Source organism: Primulina eburnea, unplaced genomic scaffold, assembly GCF_022965805.1.
Source record: "Primulina eburnea isolate SZY01 unplaced genomic scaffold, ASM2296580v1 ctg594_ERROPOS2624828+, whole genome shotgun sequence".
NCBI classification, from domain to species: Eukaryota; Viridiplantae; Streptophyta; class Magnoliopsida; order Lamiales; family Gesneriaceae; genus Primulina; species Primulina eburnea.
Window position 1 is genome coordinate 47,447 of NW_027331380.1, and position 26,304 is coordinate 73,750.

Consider the following 26,304-nt stretch of genomic DNA (forward strand, 5'->3'; position numbering starts at 1 on the left):
AACTCGTAACATTTTGTTTTTACAAATTAACTCATTCTTGTCAGGTTACCACAAGGAATAAGAATGATCTAAGAATATTTACAGCCAATTAAGACTACCCTTGTATCCCTTAACCAAAAGTTAATGGTGAAACCAAGCACACGCCCAAATAAACATTTACAGCTCATGGTTTTTAGCATTATCGAATTTACAAAGACATCGGAGAAATTTCAATTCACCATATTCTCTAACAGCAAGTAGTGAAGTTCATTTATTTTGTCATATGTTACACTTTAAAATCCAAGCAAGTTTGCAAACATGCGAGAAGTGAAAGGTGAAAATTTTAAATTTTAAGGTCAGTCAAAAAACATTTGAAGTAAAAAAACAAAATACCTGGGAAAGCATAGATTGAATAATTGCTTTACCCAGATATAAGTTCTAGTCCAAGAATTTCTAAACTTGGTATCATCAAGTTTCCAATCTGATTGATCAAATACTAAGGGTATTATCAAAAGGAAAACACCAAAAGCATAAGTAAATCTACATCGAATGAATACCATTTACTTATAGCATATGACTCAAGTCCTCACAATTAGTATGATATCTAGGCCACAAGTTCTTGTTTTAATAGAAGGTTTCAGTGCGGAAAAAGTTCAGGAGTTGCTCCTATTCAGACAACAAATGTGCAAAAGTTGACATTGTCATTCATGACCAAAATGTCAATTTTTTGTTCATTAAACTTCAAAATCATATATTTGAGAAGGAAAAAAGTAATGATAAAAACAAATGTACGGGACTTAATGATATATAAAAAACGAACATGAGCAAAAAACTATATGTAAAATTAAAAGAAGAAAATGTAAAACCTTCAGAGTCGAGATAAAGTTCAGCAGAACAGACATTCCCTGCTTTTCTTTCTCATATGATACTGAAATGTTACACAAGTTAATAACACAATAACTAAAAAGATAGGTGACAATCAACTGACCTTCAAATCTTGCCAAGAGGACGAAGAAGAAACACTACAACAAATGTCTACCATTTACTTATAGCATATTTCGAGTCCATATAATTAGTATAATCAACTAGGCCATAAGTTCTTGTTTGAATAGAAAGTTTCGGTGCCGAAAAAAAGTTCAGAAGTTGCTACTGATTCAGACAACAAATTTGCAAACATTGAACTTCATCCATGACCAAAAGGTCAAATTTTTGTTCCTCAAACCTCCATATTAAAGATCGAATAAGGAAAAAATTAATGCTAAAAAAAAGTGTATGACTTGTAATGATCCATAAAAAACACAAAAGTAAAGAGCTATACATCAAATTACAAAGCTGAAAATGCAAAACTTCACCATCGTGATAAACTTCAGTTAAACAGACATCCCTAGTTTTATTCATATGATCCTGAAATGTTAGACAAGTAAATAACACAGGAGCTACAAAGACCAAAACTTACAGCTTACAAAGCTAGGTGATAATCAACTGACCTTCAAATTCCTCCCCCATTGCACCCACGATAACCACCACGACGATACTTGAAGACGTTACACCAAAAGCATAAGTAAATCTACATCAAATGAATACCATTTACATATAGCATATGACTCAAGTCCTCACTATTAGTATGATAACCAGGCCACAAGTTCTTGTTTTAATAGAAGGTTTCAGTGTGGAAAAAGTTTAGGAGTTGCTCCTATTCAGACAACAACTGTGCAAAAGTTGAAACTGTCATTCATGACCAAAATGTCAATTTTTTGTTCATTAAACTTCAAAAATCATATATTTGAGAAGAAAAAAATTAATGATAATAACAAATGTACGGGACGTAATGATTTATAAAAAACGAACATGAGCAAACAACTATATATAAAATTAAAAGAAGAAAATGTAATACCTTCAGAGTCAAGATAAAATTCAGCAGAACAGACCTGTTGTGGGGACCCGGGCTCTAACTCAATTCTTTTTGGGATTAATTGGATCTTCATTAGAAAATGTGAGTCAAAATTTTGCTTTTTAACATTAATTCAAATGTATACAAACATCCAAAATATATTATACAACATGTTTCCATTGCACTTTATTCAAAAGATCATACACTTGTTCAACTACAAAGATGTCACTAGTGTTTAGAAAATCAGTACAAGTCCAGTAAGAAACAACTAGTAATCTTCTACGTCCGAAATCACTACGCTATCTTGATTTCACGTCTTTGTCGTGACCCTGATCCTGCCCCACCTGTTGTTATGCACACATACAGACACAACAACAGCCGGAAACTCCGGTGAGAACAAATCTCAGTATAAAACATGGTAAACATGCATATACACAATATAATCATGAAGCATACTATCATGAATAAGAATTATTAATCACATGTCCCATAGTCTATGAAACATGATCAATATAAGCATGCAATCTAAATCAACTCATATCTTGACTCAACTCTTGTCTAACTCTAGGGATCCCGGTGTGAATAAGACGTCACAGTCTGCCACCTACCCTCCCAATCAGGGTGACGGTACGTCTTATTCCTAGACTTCGGTCCTGTCTGTATCGAATGTCTACAATCGGAGTCAATCTGTTCCTATGCGTCGATACCACCGAACATCTAGAAATTAGGCAATTCTGCCAATGACTCTCCTATCTTAATGCTTAAATATAAATCAATAGACAAAACATAAACATATAACCTAGTATGTGATTTTGGGAAACTCAAATTAGACGCAATTCTGCCAATGACTCTCCTATCTTAATGCTTAAATATAAATCAATAGACAAAACATAAACATATAACCTAGTATGTGATTTTGGGAAACTCAAATCAAGTCTAATTCGAGTTGTATCTTCCCGAATCAACATGAATTATACCTTTCGTCGTCGTAGTCTTTGTCTAGATCGAAATCTCAATGTCAAAGCTATCAAAACAAATCTGAAATGATAGATACAAGATGTTTTATATCAAGTTCTAACTCCAATCAACACATATGTGAATCAATAATATATCTCGATACAATTCAACGGCATAACGGCGTAGTTCCTCGATACCAGTCATATCAACACAACATAATCAATATCCACAACTCACAAGCCTTATTAGAACCTAATATCAATTCTGAAATCTGTATATCTCAACTCAATATATGCTGAGAATCATAATAATAGCATGCGGTGTTCATTCTTCGATCCGGTTGCATTTCCACAATCACTATAATCATAAGAACACACAAAATCTCTCAAATCTGATTTTCCCCAACCTTTCAACTTTAAAACATGCAGGAAAGTAACAATACTTACATCCTCTTGTAGCCTTTGATGCAAGGAGCAAGAATCTAGATTCAAAATAAAAATCGGATGGCTAAATCTTGAGTAATCTCACTTCAAAGTCATGAAGAGCTTGAGGACATTCCATGGAGGCTCTCGGTTTTTGTTGCTGAAATGGCTGAAGGAATGAAAGCCAACACCTCAAATATGCATGGCAAAGGACAAGTGTTATTATTTTTCAAGTAACATGTAAGACCGCGGGTGCAGTAACTCAGGGATCGCGGGTGCGCTATGCTCACGGGGTATCATCCCAAAAATTCAGAAACATAGACCGCGGGTGCGGTGTGGGTTCGTACACAATTCTCCAACCTACTGCCCATCAACCGCGGGTGCACTCTTTATTGGACCGCGGGTGTGGTGTCCCTTCGGCATCACCTTCATAAATTCAGAAGTAAACAACCACAGGTGCAGTTCTGTCTGAGGCGCAGGTGCGGTCTTCATTTCATACAACACTTCATAATTTCATTTTATCAACCTACAATCTCGGGCATTACATTTCTCCCCCTCTGAGATATGAGTACGTCCTCGAACTCGCAAGCAATCGGTACAAAGTATATAACAAAAGTAATATAATCAAAACTGAATAAATACTCACATCATGAGAATAGCTCTGGATATCTCTGTCTAATCTCTGATTCTGTCTCCCAAGTCGCTTCTTCAATACCATGACGATTCCATTGAACTTTCACTAGTGGAATAGTCTTTGTTCTGAGCTGCTTTTCCTTTCGATCTAGAATCTGCATTGGTTGCTCAAAATAACTGGGTATCGTCAAGCTCGGCCTCGTCAGGCTGAATGACATGAGACGCATCAGGCATGTATCTACGCAGCATCGATACATGAAAAACGTCATGTATCCCATATAAAGAAGGAGAAAGAGCAAGTCGATATGCTCGATCGCCAATCTTCTCAAGAATCTCGTACGGACCAATGTATCTCGGAGACAACTTCCCACGTTTGCCAAATCTGACGACGCCTCTGAAAGGAGAAATCTTCACAAATACTCGGTCTCCCTGCTCAAATACTAACGGTCTACGCCTGATGTTCGCATACTTAGCCTGTCTATCTTGCGCTGTCTTCATTCTTCTTCTGAACGATCTTTACTTTTTCGGTCATTTCACGTATCATATCAGGTCCAAGTTCTGGTATCTCTGAGATGTCATCCCAGTACAATGGAGATCTACACTTCTTGCCGTATAAAACCTCAAACGGAGCCATCTCAATGCTCGTCTGATATCTGTTGTTGTACGAGAATTCACAAAGTGGTAGTGAATCCTGCCAACTAATGCGAAAATCTAGCACTACAGCTCTCAGCATATCCTCTAGAGTCTGGATAGTTCGCTCTGACTGTCCGTCTGTCTGGGGATGGTATGCAGTACTCAGGTGCAATGTCGTACCTAAAGCCTGCTGCAAACTGTGCCAGAAATGTGAAGTGAATCGGGGATCACGATCTGATACGATAGACTTTGGCACACCATGCAATCTGACTACCTCTCTGACATATACATCTGTCATCTGATCATGTCGGTACGTCATTCTATACGGAATAAAACATGCTGATTTGGTCAATCAGTCAATAATGACCCAAATCGCATCACAGCCCCCGGAGGATCGTGGTAACTTTGTAACGAAATCCATGGAAATGTGGTCCCATTTCCATTCAGGAATAGATAGACTCTGAAGTAAACCTCCGGGCTTCTTTCTCTCGGCCTTCACCTGTTGGCAATTCAAGCACTTAGATACAAACTCTGCAATATCTGACTTCATCTGTTTCCACCAGAACTGTGTCTTCAAGTCATTATACATCTTTCTGCCACCAGGATGAATACTGAACCGACTACAGTGTGCTTCTGACAATATCTGTTGTTTCAAAGCAGAAACCTCTGGCACTACAATACGGTTATTCACGTACAAAACATGATCATGTACCTGATATTCTGACAAATGCCCTGATCTGACCATCTTAACTGACTTCTGAATATTCTGATCAGTCCTTTGTGCTTCTTTGATTCTCAAAATCAAATCTGGCTCGACTCGAATCGTAGGAAGTCTCAATGGTCTGCTATCTGTGTCAAATGCTAAACCAGACAAACATCAATCTTCAACTAATTTCGAAACACCTATCTTTGATAAGGATAGGGAACATACCTTTCGACTCAAGGCATCCGCTGCCGCATTTGACTTCCCTGGATAGTATTTTATCTCGCAATCGAAATCCTTCAATAAGTCAAGCCATCTACGATGTCTCATGTTCAACTCTGACTGAGAAAACAGATATTTCAGGCTTTTGTGATCAGAGTAGATCTCAAGTTTCTCGCCATAGAGATAGTGATGCCAGATCTTTAGTGCAAATACGATAGCCACCAATTCAAGATCATGAATTGGGTATCGAATCTCGTGTGGCTTCAACTGTCTCGAGGCATACGCAATCACATGCCCTCGCTGCATAAGAACACTTCCTAACCCTCTGTGAGATGCATCACAATATACAACGAAATCACCCGTACCTGAAGGTATCATCAATACTGGAGCACTGGTCAACCGTTTCTTCAACTCCACGAAGCTAGACTCACAGGCTTCAGACCACACAAATGGCGCATTCTTCTGTGTCAACTGTGTAATCGGTTTCGCAATACTGGAGAAATCTCGAATAAATCGTCGATAATAACCTGCTAGACCCATGAAACTGCGCATCTCTGGCACAGAAGTCGGTCTAGGCCAACTGATCACAGCTTCCACTTTACTCGGATCCACGGAGATACCGTCTCCAGATATGATATGTCCCAAAAACATAACCTGTCTCAGCCAGAACTCACATTTCGACAACTTCGCATATAATCTCTCATTTCTTAGCGTCTGCAACACAATTCTTAAATGCTCGGCATGATCAGTCTCATTTCTCGAGTACACCAAAATATCATCAATAAAAACAATAACAAACTCATCCAAATACCTCTGAAAAACACGGTTCATCAATCTCATAAACAGTGCTGGCACATTCGTTAAACCAAAAGGCATGACAATAAATTCGTAATGTCCATACCTGGTTCGGAATGCTGTCTTCGGTATATCAACATCTCGGACTCTCAGCTGGTGATATCCGGATCTCAAATCAATCTTAGAATAGATAGAGGATCCCTGCAACTGATCAAATAAGTCGTCGATCCGAGGCAATGGATATTTGTTCTTTATCGTTGCCTTATTCAGTAGTCGATAATTACACAATCGCATCAAACCGTCTTTCTTTCGTACAAATAGCACTGGTGCGCCCCAAGGAGATACACTCGGTCTGATGTAACCCTTGGCCAATAGATCTTCTAGCTGTGCTTTCAGTTCTTTCAGTTCAATAGGTGCCATCCTATACGGAGCTCGAGATATAGGAGCTGTACCGGGTATTAGATCAATACTGAAATCTACCTCTCGAGCTGGAGGTAACCTTGGAATCTCATCGGGGAATACATCAGCAAACTCACGTACCACTGGCAGATCTGCCAATGACGGACTCGATTTCAGTAGATCTACTGAATATAAAAAGAACCCTCTGCTCCTTTCTGTAACAATCTACTCATCGTCAAAGCAGATCCTTATAAGATGGCATTACACATCCCTAGCTCTATTCATATGATCCTGAAATGTTACACAAGTAAATAACACAGGAGCTACAAAGACCATAACTTACAGCTTACAAAGCCAGGTGATAATCAACTGACCTTCAAATTCCTCCCCCATTGCACGAACGATAACCACCACAACGATTACTTGAAGACGGTACACAAAAAGCATAAGTAAATCTATATCAAATGAATACCATTTACTTCTAGCATATGACTCAAGTCCTCACAATTAGCATGATAACCAGGCCAAAGTTTTTGTTTTAATAGAAGGTTTCAGTGTGGAAAACGTTCAGGAGTTGCTTCAATTCAAACAACAAATGTGCAAAAGTTGACTGTCATTCATGACCAAAATGTCAATTTTTTGTTAATTAAACTTCAGAATCATATATTTGAGAAGGAAAAAATTAATGATAAAAACAAATGTACGGGACTTGATGATATATAAAAAACGAACATGAGCAAACAACTATATATAAAATTAAAAGAAGAAAATGTAACACATTCAGAGTCGAGATAAAATTCAGCAAGACAGACATTACCTGCTTTTCTTTATCATATGATCCAGATATGTTACACAAGTAAATAACACAATAACAAAAAAGATAGGTGATAATCAACTGACCTTCAAATCTTGCCAAGAGGATGAAGAAAAAACACTACAACAAATGTCTACCATTTACTTACAGCATATTTCAAGTCCATATAATTAGTATAATCAACTAGGCGATAAGTTCCTGTTAGAATAGAAAGTTTCAGTGCCGAAAAGAGGTCAGAAGTTGCTACTGATTGAAACAAAAATTTTGCAAACATTGAACTTCATCCATGACCAAAAGGTCAATTTTTTGTTCCTCAAACCTCCATATCAAAGATCGAAGAAGGAAAAAATTAATGCTAAAAAGGAAATGCATAACTTGTAATGATCAATAAAAAACACAAAAACAAAGAGCCATACATCAAATTACAAACCTGAAAATGCAAAACTTCGCCATCATGATAAACTTCAGCAAAAACAGACATCCCTAGCTTTATTCATATTATCCTGAAATGTTACACAAGTAAATAACACAGGAGCTACAAAAAAAACAAAACTTACAGCTTACAAAGCCAAGTGATAATCAACTGACCTTCAAATTCCTCCCCCACTGCACCCACGATAACCACCACGACGATTACTTGAAGACAGTACACAAAAAGCATAAGTTAATCTACATCAAATGAATACCATTTACTTATAGCATATGACTCAAGTCCTCACAATTAGTATGATAACCAGGCCACAAGTTCTTGTTTTAATAGAAGGTTTCCGTGTGGAAAAAGTTCAGGAATTGCTCTTATTCAGACAACAACTGTGCAAAAGTTGACACTGTCATTCATGACCAAAATGTCAATTTTTTGTTCATTAAACTTCAAAATCATATATTTTAGAAGAAAAAAATTAATGATAATAACAAATGTACGGGACGTAATGATTTATAAAAAATGAACATGAGCAAACAACTATATATAAAATTAAAAGAAGAAAATGTAACACCTTCAGAGTCGAGATAAAATTCAGCAGAACAGACATCCCTAGCTCTATTCATATGATCCTGAAATGTTACACAAGTAAAAAACACAGGAGCTACAAAGACCATAACTTACAGCTTACAAAGCCAGATCAGTGATAATCAACTGATCTTCAAATTCCTACCCCATTGCACACACGATAACCACTACGACGATTACTTGAAGACGGTACACCAAAAGCACAAGTAAATATACTTCAAATGAATAACATTTACTAATAGCATATGACCCAAGTACTCACAATTAGTATGATATTCAGGCCACAACTTTTTGTTTTAATAGAAGGTTTCAGTGTGGAGAAAGTTCGGGAGTTGCTCCTATTCAGACAACAAATGTGCAAAACTTGACACCGTCTGTCATTCAGGACCAAAATGTCAATTTTTTGTTTACAAAACTTCAAAATCATATATTTGAAAAGGAAAAAATTAATGATAAAAACAAATGTACGGGACTTAATGATATATAAAAAACGAACATGAGCAAACAACTATATAGAAAATTAAAAGAAGTAAATGCGACACCTTCAGAGTCGAGATAAAATTAAGCAGAACAGACATTCTCGGCTTTTTTTCTCATATTATCCTGAAATGTTACACAGTAAATTACACAATAACTAAAAAGATAGGTGATAATCAACTGACCTTCAAATCTTGCCAAAAGGACGAAGAAGAAACACTATAACCAATGTCTACCATTTAGTTACAGCATATTTCAAGTCCATATAATTAGTATAATCAACTAGGCCATAAAGTTCCTGTTTGAATAGAAAGTTTCAGTGGCGAAAAAAATTTCAGAAATTGCTACTGATTCCGACAACAAATTTGCAAACATTGAACTTCATCCATGACCAAAAGGTCAATTTTTTGTTCCTCAAACCCCCTTATCAAAAATGTGCAAAAGTTGACTGTCATTCATGACCAAAATGTCAATTTTTTATTAATTAAACTTCAAAATCATATATTTGAGAAGGAAAAAATTAATGATAAAAACAAATGTACGGGACTTGATGATATATAAAAAATTACCTGCTTTTCTTTATCATATGATCCAGATATGTTACACAAGTAAATAACACAATAACTAAAAAGATAGGTGATAATCAACTGACCTTCAAATCTTGTCAAGAGGACGAAGAAAAAACACTACAACAAATGTCTACCATTTACTTACAGCATATTTCAAGTCCATATAATTAGTATAATCAACTAGGCGATAAGTTCCTGTTAGAATAGAAAGTTTCAGTGCCGAAAAGAGGTCAGAAGTTGCTACTGATTGAAACAAAAATTTTGCAAACATTGAACTTCATCCATGACCAAAAGGTCAATTTTTTGTTCCTCAAACCTCCATATCAAAGATCGAAGAAGGAAAAAATTAATGCTAAAAAGGAAATGCATAACTTGTAATGATCAATAAAAAACACAAAAACAAAGAGCCATACATCAAATTACAAACTTGAAAATGCAAAACTTCGCCATCATGATAAACTTCAGCAAAAACAGTCATCCCTAGCTTTAATCATATGATCCTGAAATGTTACACAAGTAAATAACACATGAGCTACAAAAAAAACAAAACTTACAGCTTACAAAGCCAAGTGATAATCAACTGACCTTCAAATTCTTCCCCTATTGCACCCATGATAACCACCACGACGATTACTTGAAGACAGTACACCAAAAGCATAAGTAAATCTACATCAAATGAATACCATTTACCACAATTGGTATGATAACCAGGCCACAAGTTCTTGTTTTAATGGAAGGTTTCAGTGTGGAAAAAGTTCAGGAGTTGCTCCTATTCAGACAACAACTGTGCAAAAGTTGACACTGTCATTCATGACCAAAATGTCAATTTTTTGTTCATTCAACTTCAAAATCATATATTTTAGAAGAAAAAAATTAATGATAATAACAAATGTACGGGACGTAATGATTTATAAAAAACGAACATGAGCAAACAACTATATATAAAATTCAAAGATGAAAATGTAGCACCTTCAGAGTCGAGATAAAATTCAGCAGAACAGACATCCCTAGCTCAATTCATATGATCCTGAAATGTTACACAAGTAAATAACACAGGAACTACAAAGACCATAAATTACAGCTTACAAAGCCAGGTGATAATCAACTGATCTTCAAATTCCTACCCCATTGCACACACGATAACCACTACGACGATTACTTGAAGACGGTACACAGAAAGCACAAGTAAATATACATCAAATGAATAACATTTACTTATAGCATATGACTCAAGTCCTCACAATTAGAATGACAATGAGGCCACAAGTTCTTATTTTAATAGAAGGTTTCAGTGTGGAAAAAGTTCATGAGTTGCTCTTATTCAGACAACAAATGTGCAAAACTTGACAATGTCAATCATGACCAAAATGTCAATTTTTTGTTCATTAAACTTCAAAATCATATATTTGAGAGGGAAAAAATTAATGATAAAAACAAATGTACGGGACTCAATGACATATAAAAAACGAACATGAGCAAACAACTATATAAAAAATTAAAAGAAGTAAATGCGACACCTTCAGAGTCGAGATAAAATTCAGCAGAACAGACATTCCCAGCTTTTCTTTCTCATACGATCCTGAAATGTTACACAAGTAAACAACATAATAACTAAAAAGATAGGTGATAATCAACTGACCTTCAAATCTTGCCAAAAGGACGAAGAAGAAACACTACAACAAATGTCTACCATTTAGTTACAGAATATTTCAAGTCCATATAATTAGTATAATCAACTAGGCCATAAAGTTCATGTTTGTATAGAAAGTTTCAGTGCCGAAAAAAAATTCAGAAGTTGCTAAACAAATTTGCAAACATTGAACTTCATCCATGACCAAAAGGTCAATTTTTTGTTCCTCAAACCTCCATATCAAAGATCGAAGAAGGAAAAAATTAATGCTAAAAAGGAAGTGTATGGCTTATAATGATCAGTAAAAAACACATCAGATTACAAAGCTGAAAATGCAAAACTTCGCCATCATGTTAAACTTCAGCAAAAACAGACATCCCTGATCCTGAAATGTTACACAAGTAAATCACACAGGAGCTACAAAGACCAAAACCTACCGCTTACAAATCCAGGTGATAATCAACTAACCTTCAAATTCCTCCCACATTGCACCCACGATAACCACCATGACGATTACTTGAAGACAGTACACCAAAAGCATAAGTAAATCTATATCAAATGAATACCATTTACTTATAGCATATGACTCAAGTCCTCACAATCAGTATGATAACCATGCAACAAGCTCTTGTTTTAATAGAAGGTTTCAGGGAGGAAAAAGTTATTGCTCCAAATGTTACACAAGTAAATAACAGAGGAGCTACAAAAAACAAAACTTACAGCTTACAAAGCCAAGTGATAATCAACTAACCTTCAAATTCCTCCCCCATTGCACCCACGATAACCACCACTACAATTACTTGAAGACGGTACACAAAAAGCACAAGTAAATCTACATCAAATGAATACCATTTACTTATAGCATATTACTCAAGTTCTCACAATTAGAATGATAACCAGGCCCCAAGTTCTTGTTTTAATAGAAGGTTTCAGTGTGGAAAAAGTTCAGGAGTTGCTCCTATTCAGACAACAAATGTGCAACACTTGACACTGTCATTCATGACCAAAATGTCAATTTTTTGTTTATTAAACATCAAAATCATATATTTGAGAAGAAAAAAATTAATGATAATTACAAATGTACGGGACGTAATGATTTATAAAAAACGAACATGAGCAAACAACTATATATAAAATTAAAAGAAGAATATGTAACACCTTCGAAGTCGAGATAAACTTAAGCAAAAACAGACATCGCTAGCTATATTCCCATGATCCTGAAATGTTACACAGGTAAATAACACAGGATCTACAAAAAACAAAACTTACAGCTTACAAAGCCAAGTGATAATCAACTGACCTTCAAATTCCTCCCCCATGGCACCCACGATAACCACCATGACGATTACTTGAAGACGGTACACCAAAAGCACAAGCAAATCTACATCAAATGAATACCATTTACTTATAGCATAAGACTCAAGTTCTCACAATTAGTATGATAACCAGGCCACAAGTTCTTGTTTTAATAGAAGGTTTCAGTGTGGAAGAAGTTGAGGAGTTGCTCCTATTCAGACAACAAATGTGCAAAACTTGACAATCATTCATGACCAAAATGTCGATTTTTTGTTCATTAAACTTCAAAATCATATATTTGAGAAGGAAAAAATTAATGATAAAAAAATATGTACGGGACTTAATGATATATAAAAAACGAACATGTGCAAACAACTATATAGAAAATTAAAAGAAGTAAATGCGACACTTTCAGAGTCGAGATAAAATCCAGCAGAACAGACATTCCCAGCTTTTCTTTCTCATATGATCCTGAAATACTACACAAGTAAATAACATAATAACTAAAAATATAGGTGATAATCAACTGACATTCAAATCTTGCCAAAAGGACGAAGAAGAAACACTACAACAAATGTCTACCATTTAGTTACAGAATATTTCAAGTCCATATAATTAGTATAATCAACTAGGCCATAAAGTTCATGTTCAAATAGAAAGTTTCAGTGCCACAAAAAAGTTTAGAAGTTGCTACTCAGCCAGACAACAAATTTGCAAACATTGAACTTCATCCATGACCAAAAGGTCAATTTTTTGTTCCTCAAACCTCCATATCAAAGATCGAAGAAAGAAAAAATTAATGCTAAAAAGGAAGTGTATGGCTTCTAATGATCAGTAAAAAACACAAAAACAAAGAGCCATACATCAAATTACAAAGCTGAAAATGCAAAACTTCGCCATCATGATAAACTTCAGCAAAAACAGACATCCCTAGCTGTATTAATATGATCCTGAAATGTTACAAAAGTAAATAACACAGGAGCTACAAAGACCAAAACTTACAGCTTACAAATCCGGGTGATAATCAACTGACCTTCAAATTCCTTCCCCATTGCACCCCTGATAACCACCACGACGATTACTTGAAAACAATAGACCAAAAGCATAAGTAAATCTATATCAAATGAATACCATTTACTTATAGCATATGACTCAAGTCCTCACAATTAGTATGATAACCATGCAACAAGCTCTTGTTTTAATAGAAGGTTTCAGTGAGGAAAAAGTTCAAGAATTGCTCCTATTCAGACAACCACTGTGCAAAAGATTACATTGTCATTCATTATCAAAATGTCAATTTTTTGTACATTAAACTTCAAAATCATATATTTGAGATGAAAAAAAATAATGATAATAACAAATGTACGGGACGTAAAGATTTATAAAAAACGAACATGAGCAAACAACTAATTATAAAATTAAAAGAAGAATATGTAACACCTTCAAAGTCGAGATAAACTTCAGCAAAAACAGACATCCCTAGAAAAATGTTACACAAGTTAAATAACACAATAACTAAAAAGATAGGTGATAATCAACTGACCTTCAAATCTTGCAAAGAGGACGAAGAAGAAACACTACAACAAATGTCTACCATTTAAATACAGCATATTTCAAGTCCATATAATTAGTATAATAAACTAGGCATTCATGACCAAATGTCAATTTTTTGTGCAAAGAGGAAAAAGTTCAAGAATTGCTCCTATTCAGACAACAAATGTGCAAAAGTTGACACTGTCATTCATGACCAAAATGTCAATTTTTTGTTCATTAAACTTCAAAATCATATATTTGAGAAGAAAAAATTAAAGATAAAAACAAATGTACGGGACTTAATGATATATAAAAAAACAAACATGAGCAAACTATATATAAAATTAAACGAAGATAATGTAACACCTTCAAAGTCCAGATAAAATTCAGCAGAACAGACATTCCCTGCTTTTCTTTCTCATATGATCCTGAAATGTTACTAACTAAAAAGATAGGTGATAATCAACTGACCTTCAAATCTTGCAAAGAGGACGAAGAAGAAACACTACAACAAATGTCTACCATTTAAATACAGCATATTTCAAGTCCATATAATTAGTATAATAAACTAGGGCATAAGCTCCTATTTCAATATAAAGTTTCAAGGCCGAAAAAAAGTTCAGAAGTTGCTACTGATTCAGACAACAAATTTGCAAACATTGAACTTCATCCATGACCAAATGCTCAATTTTTTGTTCCTCAAACCTCCATATAAAAGACAGAAGAAGGAAAATATTAATGCTAAAAGGAAGTGGGCATGTTATTATCAATAAAAAACACAAAAACAAAGAGCCATACATCAAATTACAAAGCTGAAAATGCAAAACTTCACCATCGAGATAAACTTCAGCAAAACAGACATCCCTAGCTTTATTCATATGATCCTGAAATGTTACACAAGTAAATAACACAGGAGCTAGAAAGACAAAAACTTACAACTTACAAAGCCAGGTGATAATCAACTGACCTTCAAATTCCTACCCCATTGCACACACGATAACCATTACGACGATTACTTGAAGACGGTACACCAAAAGCATAAGTTAATATACATCAAATGACTAAAATTTACTTATAGCATATGACTCAACTACTCACAATTAGTATGATAACTAGGCCACGACTTCTTGTTTTAATAGAAGGTTTCAGTGTGGAGAAAGTTCAGGAGTTGCTCCTATTCAAACAACAAATGTGCAAAAGTTGACTGTCATTCAAGACCAAAATGTCAATTTTTTGTTCGTTCAACTTCAAAATCATATAATTGAGAAGAAAAATTTAATGATAAAAAGAAATGTACGGGACTTAATGACATATAAAAAACGAACATGATCAAACAATATATATAAAATTAAAAGAAGAAAATGTAAAACCATCAGAGTCGAGATAAAATTCAGCAGCAGAGACATTCCCTGCTTTTCTTTCTCATATGATCCTGAAATATTAGACAAGTAAATAACACAATAACTAAAAAGATAGGTGATAATCAACTGACCTTCAAATCTTGCAAACAGGACGAAGAAGAAACACTACAACAAATGTCTACAATTTAGTTACAGCATATTTCAAGTCCATATAATTAGTATAATCAACTAGGCCATACGTTCCTATTTCAATAGAAAGTTTCAAGGCCGAAAAAAAGTTCAGAGGTTGCTACTGATTCAGACAACAAATTTGCAAACATTGAACTTCATCCATGACCAAAAGGTCAATTTTTTGTTCCTCAAACCTCCATATCAAAGATCGAAGAAGGAAAAAAATTAATGCTAAAAAGGAAGTGTATGGCTTGTAATGATCAATAAGAAACACAAAAGCAAAGAGCCATACATCAAATTACAAAGCTGAAAATGCAAAACTTCGCATCGTGATAAACTTCAGCAAAAACAAAAATCCCTAACTTTATTCATATGATGCTGAATGTTACACAAGTAAATAACACAGGAGCTACAAAAAACAAAACTGACAGCTTACTAAGCCAAGTGAAAATAAACCGACCTTCAAATTCCTCCCCAATTGCACCCACGATAACCACCACGACGATTACTTGAAGACGATATACCAAAAAGCATAAGTAAATCTAAATCAAATGAATACCATTTACTTAGAGCATATGACTCAAGTCCTCACAATTAGTATGATAACCAGGCCACAAGTTTTTGTTTTAATAGAAGGTTTCAGTGTGGAAAAAGTTTAGGAGTTGCTCCTATTCAAACAACAAATGTGCAAAAGTTGACTGTCATTCATGACCAAAATGTCAATTTTTTGTTCCTTAAACTTCAAAATCATATATTTGAGAAAAAAAATTTAATGATAAAAATAAATTTACGGGACTTAATGATATATAAAAAACGAAAATGAGCAAACAACTATATATAAAATTAAAAGAAAAAAATGTAACACCTTCAGAGTCGAGATAAAATTCATCAGCAGAGATATTCCCTGCTTTTCTTTCTCATATGATCCTGAAATATTAGACAAGTAAATAACACAATAACTAAAAAGAGAGGTGATAATCAAGTGACCTTCAAATCTTGCCAAGAGGACGAAGAAGAAACACTACAAAAAATGTCTACCATTTACTTACAGCATATTCAAGTCCATATAAATAGTATAATCAACTAGGCCATAAGTTCCTGTTTGAATAGAAAGTTTCAGTGGCGAAAAAAGCTCAGAAGTTGCTACAGATTCAGACAAAAAATTTGCAAAAATTGAACTTTACGCATGACCAAAAGGTCAATTTTTTGTTCCTCAAACCTCCATATCAAAGATATAAGAAGGAAAAAATTAATGCTTAAAAGGAAGTGTATGGCTTGTAATGATCAATAAAAAACATAAAAGCAAAGAGCCATACATCAAATTACAAAGCTGAAAATGCAAAACTTCGCCATCATGAAAAACTTTAGCAAAAACAGAAATCCCTAGTTTTATTCATATGATCCTGAAATGTTACACAAGTAAATAAAACAGGAGCTACAAAAACCCAAACTTACTGCTTACAAATACAGGTGATAATCAAACGACATTCAAATTCCTCCCTCATTGCACCCACGATAACCACCACGACAATTAATTGAAGACTGTACACAAAAAGCATAAGTAAATCTACATCAAATGAATACCATTTAATTATAGCATATGACTCAAGTCCTCACAATTAGTATGTTAACCAGGCCACAAGTTCTTGTTTTAATAGAAGGTTTCAGTGTGGAAAAAGTTCAGGAGTTGCACCTATTCAGACAACAAATGTGCAAAAGTTGACACTGTCATTCATGACCAAAATGTCAATTTTTTGTTCATTAAACTTCAAAATCATAGGATTGAGAAGGAAAAACTTAATTATAAAAACAAATGTACGGGACTTAATGATATATAAAAAACAAACATGGGCAACAAACAATTATATATAAATTTAAAAGAAGAATATGTAACACTTTTAGAGTCGAGATAAAATTCAGCAAGACAGACATTCCCTGCTTTTCTTTCTCATATGATCCTGAAATGTTACACAAGTAAATAACACAATAACTATAAAGATAGGTGATAATCAACTGAACTTCAAATCTTGCCAAGAGGACAAAGAAAAACACTACAACAAATGTCTACCATTTACATACAGCATATTTCGAGTCCAAATAATTAGTATAATCAAATAGGCCATAAGTTCATGTTTCAATAGAAAGTTTCAGTGCCGGAAAAAAGTTCAGAAGTTGCTATTGATTCAGACAACAAATTTGCAAACATTGAACTTCATCCATGACCAAAAGGTCAATTTTTTGTTCCTCAAACCTCCAGATCAAAGAACGAAGAAGGAAAAAATTAATACTAAAAAGGAAGGGTATGGCTTAGAATGATCAATAAAAAACACAAAAGCAAAGAGCCGTACATCAAATTACAAAGCTGAAAATTCAAAACTTCACCATCGTGATAAACTTCAACAAAACAGACATCCCTAGCTTTATTAATATGATCCTGAAATGTTACAAAAGTAAATAACACGGGAGCTACAAAGACCAAAACTTACAGCTTACAAATCCAGGTGATAATCAACTGACATTCAAATTCCTCCCCCATTGCACCCACGATAACCACCACGACGATTACTTGAAGACGGTACACCAAAAGCATAAGTAAATCTACATCAAATGAATACTATGTACTTATAGCATATGACTCAAGTCCACACAATTAGAATGATAACTAGGCCACAAGTTCTTGTTTTAATAGAAGGTTTCAGTGTGGAAAAAGTTCATGAGTTGCTCCTATTCAGACAACAAATGTGCAAAACTTGACACTGACATTCATGACCAAAATGTCAATTTTTTGTTCATTAAACTTCAAAATCGTATATTTGAGAAGAAAAAATTAATGATAAAAACAAATGTACGGGACTTAATGATATATAAAAAACGAACATGAGCAAACAACTATATAGAAAATTAAAAGAAGTAAATGCGACACCTTCAGAGTCGAGATAAAATTCAGCGGAACAGACATTCCCAGCTTTTCTTTCTCATATGATCCTGAAATGTTACACAAGTAAATAACACGATAATCAACGTACCTTCAAATCTTGCCAAAAGGATGAAGAAGAAACACTAGAACAAATGTCTACCATTTAGTTACAGCATATTTCAAGTCCCTATAATTAGTATAATCAACTTGGCCATTAAGTTCATGTTTGAATAGAAAGTTTCAGAGCCGAAAAAAAGTTCAGAAGTTGCTATTGATTCACACAAGAAGTTTGCAAACATTGAACTTCCTCCATGACCAAAAGGTTAATTTTTTGTTCCTCGAACCTCCATATCAAAGATCGAAGAAGGAAAAAATTAATGCTAAAAAGAAAGTGTATGGCTTATAATGATCAGTAAAAAACACAAAAACAAAGAGCCATACATCAAATTACAAAGCTGAAAAGACAAAACTTCACCATCGTGAAAAACTTCAGCAAAACATACATCCCTAGCTTTATTCATATGATCCTGAAATGTTACACAAGTAAATAACACAGGAGCTACAAAGACCAAAACTTACAGCTTACAAAGCCATGTGATAATCAACTGACCTTCAAATTCCTCCCCCAATGCACCCACGATAACCACCACGACGATACTTGAAGACGGTACACCAAAAGCATAAGTAAATCTATATCAAATGAATACCATTACTTGTAGCATATGACTCAAGTCATCACAATTAGTATGATAACCAGGCCACAAGTTCTTGTTTAAATAGAAGATTTCAGTGTGGAAAAAGTTCAGGAGTTGCTCCTATTCAGACAAAAAATTTGAAAAGTTGACCGTCATTCATGACCAATATGTCAATTTTTTGTTCGTTAAACTTCAAATTCATAAATTTGAGAAGGAAAAAATTAATGATAAAAACAAATGTACATGACTAAATGATATATAAAAAACGAACATGAGCAACCAACTATAATAAAATTAAAAGAAGAAAATGCTAAAAAGATAGGTGATAATCAACTGACCTTGAAATCTTGCCAAGAGGACTAAGAAAAAACACTACAACAAATGTCTACCATTTGCTTCCAACAATTTTCATGTCCATATAATTAGTATAATCAACTAGGCCATAAGTTCTTGTATGAATAAAAAGTTTCAGTGTCGAAAAAAAGTTCAGAAGTTGCTACTGATTCAGACAACAAATTTGCAAACATTGAACTTCATCCATGACCAAAAGGTCAATTTTTTGTTCCTCAAACCTACATATCAAAGATCGAAGAAGGATAAAAATTAATGCTAAAAAGGAAGTGTATGACTTGTAATGATCAATAAGAAACACAAAAGCAAAGAGCCATACATCAAATTACAAAGCTGAAAATGCAAAACTTCGCCATCGTGATAAACTTCACCAAAAACAAAAATTCTTAACTTTATTCGTATGATCCTGAAATGTTACACAAGTAAATAACACAGGAGCTACAAAAAACAAAACTGACAGCTTACTAAGCCAAGTGAAAATCAACCGACCTTCAAATTCCTCCCCAATTGCACCCACGATAACCACGACGACGATTACTTGAAGACGATATACCAAAAGCATAAGTAAATCTAAATCAAATGAATACCATTTACTTAGAGCATATGACTCAAGTCCTCACAATTAGTATGATAACCAGGCCACAAGTTTTTGTTTTAATAGAAGGTTTCAGTGTGGAAAAAGTTCAGGAGTTGCTTCTATTCAAACAACAAATGTGCAAAAATTGACTGTCATTCATGACCAAAATGTCAATTTTTTGTTCATTAAACTTCAAAATCGTATATTTGAGAAGGAAAAAATTAATGATAAAAAAAATGTACGAGACTTGATGATATATAAAAAACGAACATGAGCAAACAACTATATATAAAATTAAAAGAAGAAAATGTAACACCTTCAGAGTCGAGATAAAATTCAGCAGGACAGACATTACCTAATTTTTTTTCTCATATGATCCTGAAATGTTACACAAGTAAATAACACAATAACTATAAAGATAGGTGATAATCAACTGAACTTCAAATCTTGCCAAGAGGACGAAGAAAAAACACTACAACAAATGTCTGCCATTTACTTACAGCATATTTCGAGTCCAAATAATTAGTATAATCAAATAGGCCATAAGTTCATGTTTCAATAGAAAGTTTCAGTGCCGGAAAAAAGTTCAGAAGTTGCTATTGATTCAGACCACAAATTTGCAAACATTGAACTTCATCCATGACCAAATGCTCAATTTTTTGTTCCTCAAACCTCCATATAAAAGGCTGAAGAAGGAAAATATTAATGCTAAAAGGAAGTGTATGGCTTGTTATTATCAATAAAAAACACAAAAACAAAGAGCCATACATCAAATTACAAAGCTGAAAATGCAAAACTTCTCCATCGTGATAAACTTCAGCAAAACAGACATCCCTAGCTTTATTCATATGATCCTGAAATGTTACACAAATAAATCACACAGGAGCTACAAAGACCAAAACCTACAGCTTACAAATCCAGGTGATAATCAACTAACCTTCAAATTCCTCCCACATTGCACCCACGATGACCACCACGAAGATTACTTGAAGACAGTTCACCAAAAGCATAAGTAAATCTACATCAAATGAATACCATTTACTTATAGCATATGACTCAAGTCCTAACAATTAAATGATAACCAGGCCACAAGTTCTTGTTTTAATAGAAGGTTTCAGTGTGGAAAAAGTTCAGGAGTTGCTCCTATTCAGACAACAAATGTGCAACACTTGACACTGCGATTCATGACCAAAATGTCAATTTTTTGTTCATTAAACTTCAAAAATCATATATTTGAGAAGAAAAAAATTAATGATAATAACAAATGTACGGGACGTAATGATTTATAACAAACGAACATGAGCAAACAACTATATATAAAATTAAAAGAAGAAAATGTAACACCTTTAGAGTCGAGATAAAATTCAGCAGAACAGACATCCCTAGCTCTATTCATATGATCCTGAAATGTTACACAAGTAAATAACACAGGAGCTACAAAGACCAAAACTTACAGCTTACAAAGCCAGGTGATAATCAAATGATCTTCAAATTCTACCCCATTGCACACACGATAACCACTACGACGATTACTTGAAGACGGTACACCAAAAGCACAAGTAAATATACATCAAATGAATAAAATTTACTTATAGTATACGACCCAAGTACTCCCAATTAGTATGATATTCAGGCCACAACTTCTTGTTTTAATAGAAGGTTTCAATGTGGAGAAAGTTCAGGAGTTGCTCCTATTCAGACAACAAATGTGCAAAACTTGACACTGTCATTCATGACCAAAATGTCAATTTTTTGTTCATCGAATTTCAAAATCATAAATTTGAGAAGAAAAAATTAATGATAAAAACAAATGTACGGAACTTAATGATATATAAAAAACGAACATGAGCAAACAACTATATAGAAAATTAAAAGAAGTAAATGTGACAACTTCAGAGTCGAGATAAAATTCAGTAGAACAGACATTCTCAGCTTTTTTTTTCATATGATCCTGAAATGTTACACAAGTAAATAACACAATAACTAAAAAGATAAGTGATAAATCAACTGACCTTGAAATCTTGCCAAGAGGACGAAGAAGAAACACGACAACAAATGTCGTCTACCATTTACTTACAGCATATTTCAAGTCCATATAATTAGTATAATCAACTAGGCCATACATTCCTGTTTGAATAGAAAGTTTCAGTGCCGAAAAAAAGTTGAGAAGTTGCTACTGATTCAGACAACAAATTTGCAAACATTGAACTTCATCAATGACCAAAAGGTCAATTTTTTGTTCCTTAAACCTCCCTAGCTTTATTCATATTATACTGAAAAATGTTAACACAAGTAAATAATACAGGAGCTACAAAGACCAAACTTACAGCTTACAAAGCTAGGTGATAATCAACATGACCTCCAAATTCCTTCCCCATTGCACCCATGATAACCACCACGACGATTACTTGAAGACGGTGGACATCTGCCACCGTGTGGAAGCTCAACCTGAATTGAGTGGTAATAATGATTGCAAACTGACACATTTCCTTTCACTATATTATAAATTTAATGATATATTAAAAATATTTATACCATACAAACATCACAAAGACTAAAAAAATAAAAGCAATGAAGACAGACATAAAGGCAATGAAGACAGACATATACACAATATTCAAAAATATGTCTTCAACCTCCGATTTTCTAATTAGAACTTGTAAAATACGTCTTCAACCTCAGATTCTCTAATTAAACTTGTAAAATACGTCTTCACCCTCCGATTCTCTAATATCAGCAAGAAGGTTGACAACATAAATCATGCGAGATCATGAACCACACATTCTTGGTTCATGTGAAAGACATGAAGCAAATACTGCATGGTAAAAATTAATAATAAATATGAGCTCCAAAAAAATTTAAAATATTTTAATATGAGTTTTACAACACATTACTTATTTAAATTACTAACTTGTAAGAATCTTACCAAACAAAATAGTTCCTCTAACATAAAAAAATCCCTTGGGATGAAAAGTGTTACAAGAATTATTATGCAAAAATCAAGTTCTCACGTCAAATAAATCATGAGAGATTACCGTACACTCATTCTTGGTCATTGTGGAAGACGTCAAAGTAACTACTGCAAGTAAAAATTAATAATAATGATGAGCTCCAAAAAAATTTAAATTATTTTAATATGATTTTTACAACAAATTACGCATTAACGTTATTAATTTGTTGAGAATCTTGCCAAACAAAATAGTTCTCTAACATAAAAAAATCCTTTGGCATGAAAATTGCAAGAAGAATTATTTTGAAGAAATCAAGTTCTCACGTCAAAGTTTAGATAGATGGCTTGGTTTTAGGATGTTTAATTATCTAACTTTCTTTCACCGCCAATTTTGAAATGATAAAAATAAAGAAGAGAAAAATCACTTATCTTCGTCTGAAATGTCAAAGAGTAATTGCACCCATAAACAAGTCTGCAAAACGCAATAACAAAGGGGCAGAGAAAGGAGAATTGCATTGTTCAATCAGGCTTGTAAAACTTCAACCTCAGATTCTCAAATATCAGTAAGAAGGTTGTCAATATAAATCATGCGAGATTAACGTCCACTCGTTCTTGTTCCTTGTGGAAGACGTCAAAACAAATACTAAAAGTAAAAATTAATAATAAAGATGAGCTCCAAAAAAATTTAAACTATTTTAATATGATTTTTTATAACAAGTTACATATTAAAATTATTAATTTGTTGAGAATCTTGCGAAACAAAATAATTCCTCTAACAAAAAAAATCCGTTGGGATGAAAACTGTTAGAAGAAATATTTTGCAAAAATCAATTTCTCACGTCAAAGTTTAGGTGACTTGGTTTTTAGGATGTTTAATTATCTAATGTTCTTTCACCACCAAATTTGAAACGATAAAAATAAGGAAGAGGAAAATCACTTATCTTAGCTTAAAATGTGAGAGAGTAATTGCACCCATAAACATCCACTCGTTCTTGGTCCTTCTGAGAGACGTCAAAACAAATACTAAAAGTAAAAATTAATAATAAAGATGAGCTCCAAAAAAATTTAAACTATTTTAATATGATTTTTTATAACAAGTTACATATTAAAATTATTAATTTGTTGAGAATCTTGCGAAACAAAATAATTCCTCTAACATAAAAAAATCCGTTGGGATGAAAACTGTTAGAAGAAATATTTTGCAAAAATCAATTTCTCACGTCAAAGTTTAGGTGACTTGGTTTTTAGGATGTTTAATTATCTAATGTTCTTTCACCACCAAATTTGAAACGATAAAAATAAGGAAGAGGAAAATCACTTATCTTAGCTTAAAATGTGAGAGAGTAATTGCACCCATAAACATCCACTCGTTCTTGGTCCTTCTGAGAGACGTCAAAACAAATACTAAAAGTAAAAATTAATAATAAAGATGAGCTCCAAAAAAATTTAAACTATTTTAATATGATTTTTTATAACAAGTTACATATTAAAATTATTAATTTGTTGAGAATCTTGCGAAACAAAATAATTCCTCTAACATAAAAAAATCCGTTGGGATGAAAACTGTTAGAAGAAATATTTTGCAAAAATCAATTTCTCACGTCAAAGTTTAGGTGACTTGGTTTTTAGGATGTTTAATTATCTAATGTTCTTTCACCACCAAATCTGAAACCATAAAAATAAGGAAGAAGAAAATCACTTATCTTAGCTTAAAATGTGAGAGAGTAATTGCACCCATAAACATCCACTCGTTCTTGGTCCTTCTGAGAGACGTCAAAACAAATACTAAAAGTAAAAATTAATAATAAAGATGAGCTCCAAAAAAAATTAAACTATTTTAATATGATTTTTTATAACAAGTTACACGTTAAAATTATTAATTTGTTGAGAATCTTGCGAAACAAAATAATTCCTCTAACATAAAAAAATCCGTTGGGATGAAAACTGTTAGAAGAAATATTTTGCAAAAATCAATTTCTCACGTCAAAGTTTAGGTGACTTGGTTTTTAGGATGTTTAATTATCTAATGTTCTTTCACCACCAAATTTGAAACGATAAAAATAAGGAAGAGGAAAATCACTTATCTTAGCTTAAAATGTGAGAGAGTAATTGCACCCATAAACATCCACTCGTTCTTGGTCCTTCTGAGAGACGTCAAAACAAATACTAAAAGTAAAAATTAATAATAAAGATGAGCTCCAAAAAAATTTAACTATTTTAATATGATTTTTTATAACAAGTTACATGTTAAAATTATTAATTTGTTGAGAATCTTGCGAAACAAAATAATTCGTCTAACATAAAAAAATCCGTTGGGATGAAAACTGTTAGAAGAAATATTTTGCAAAAATCAATTTCTCACGTCAAAGTTTAGGTGACTTGGTATTAAGGATGTTTAATTATCTAATGTTCTTTCACCACCAAATTTGAAACGATAAAAATAAGGAAGAGGAAAATCACTTATCTTAGCTTAAAATGTGAGAGAGTAATGGCACCCATAAACATCCACTCGTTCTTGGTCCTTCTGAGAGACGTAAAAGTAAAAATTAATAATAAAGATGAGCTCCAAAAAAATTTAAACTATTTTAATATGATTTTTTATAACAAGTTACATATTAAAATTATTAATTTGTTGAGAATCTTGCGAAACAAAATAATTCCTCTAACATAAAAAAATCCGTTGGGATGAAAACTGTTAGAAGAAATATTTTGCAAAAATCAATTTCTCACGTCAAAGTTTAGGTGACTTGGTTTTTAGGATGTTTAATTATCTAATGTTCTTTCACCACCAAATTTGAAACGATAAAAATAAGGAAGAGGAAAATCACTTATCTTAGCTTAAAATGTGAGAGAGTAATGGCACCCATAAACATCCACTCGTTCTTGGTCCTTCTGAGAGACGTCAAAACAAATACTAAAAGTAAAAATTAATAATAAAGATGAGCTCCAAAAAAATTTAAACTATTTTAATATGATTTTTTATAACAAGTTACATATTACAATTATTAATTTGTTGAGAATCTTGCGAAACAAAATAATTCCTCTAACATAAAAAAATCCGTTAGGAGGAAAACTGTTAGAAGAAATATTTTGCAAAAATCAATTTCTCAAGTCAAAGTTTAGGTGACTTGGTTTTTAGGATGTTTAATTATCTAATGTTCTTTCACCACCAAATTTGAAACGATAAAAATAAGGAAGAGGAAAATCACTTATCTTAGCTTAAAATGTGAGAGAGTAATGGCACCCATAAACATCCACTCGTTCTTGGTCCTTCTGAGAGACGTCAAAACAAATACTAAAAGTAAAAATTAATAATAAAG

General features: G+C 33.3%; 1 protein-coding gene across 8 annotated transcripts in view; it reads right to left on the reverse strand.

Moving 5' to 3' along the window:
* Nucleotides 1–1,769: 1,769 nt before the first annotated feature.
* LOC140821504 (uncharacterized) overlaps nt 1,770–26,304 on the reverse strand; it is a 47,801-nt gene continuing 23,266 nt past the window's right edge. The window contains exons 2-18 of one of the 8 annotated variants that reach the window (XM_073181997.1): nt 23,410–23,456; nt 23,070–23,113; nt 22,394–22,482; nt 18,012–20,888; nt 17,843–17,928; nt 14,761–16,515; nt 14,329–14,390; nt 13,870–13,908; nt 13,432–13,488; nt 12,434–12,900; nt 11,602–12,350; nt 11,021–11,082; nt 10,473–10,530; nt 10,089–10,169; nt 8,037–10,003; nt 7,879–7,951; nt 1,770–2,214 (exon numbers count right to left, since the gene is read on the reverse strand). In XM_073181997.1, coding sequence (XP_073038098.1) covers nt 20,879–20,888; nt 22,394–22,482; nt 23,070–23,113; nt 23,410–23,456 — 190 coding nt within the window. In that variant the 3' untranslated portion in view covers nt 1,770–2,214; nt 7,879–7,951; nt 8,037–10,003; ... (9 more) ...; nt 17,843–17,928; nt 18,012–20,878. The other 7 variants (XM_073181996.1, XR_012115760.1, XR_012115759.1 and 4 more) reach the window with 7 other exon arrangements.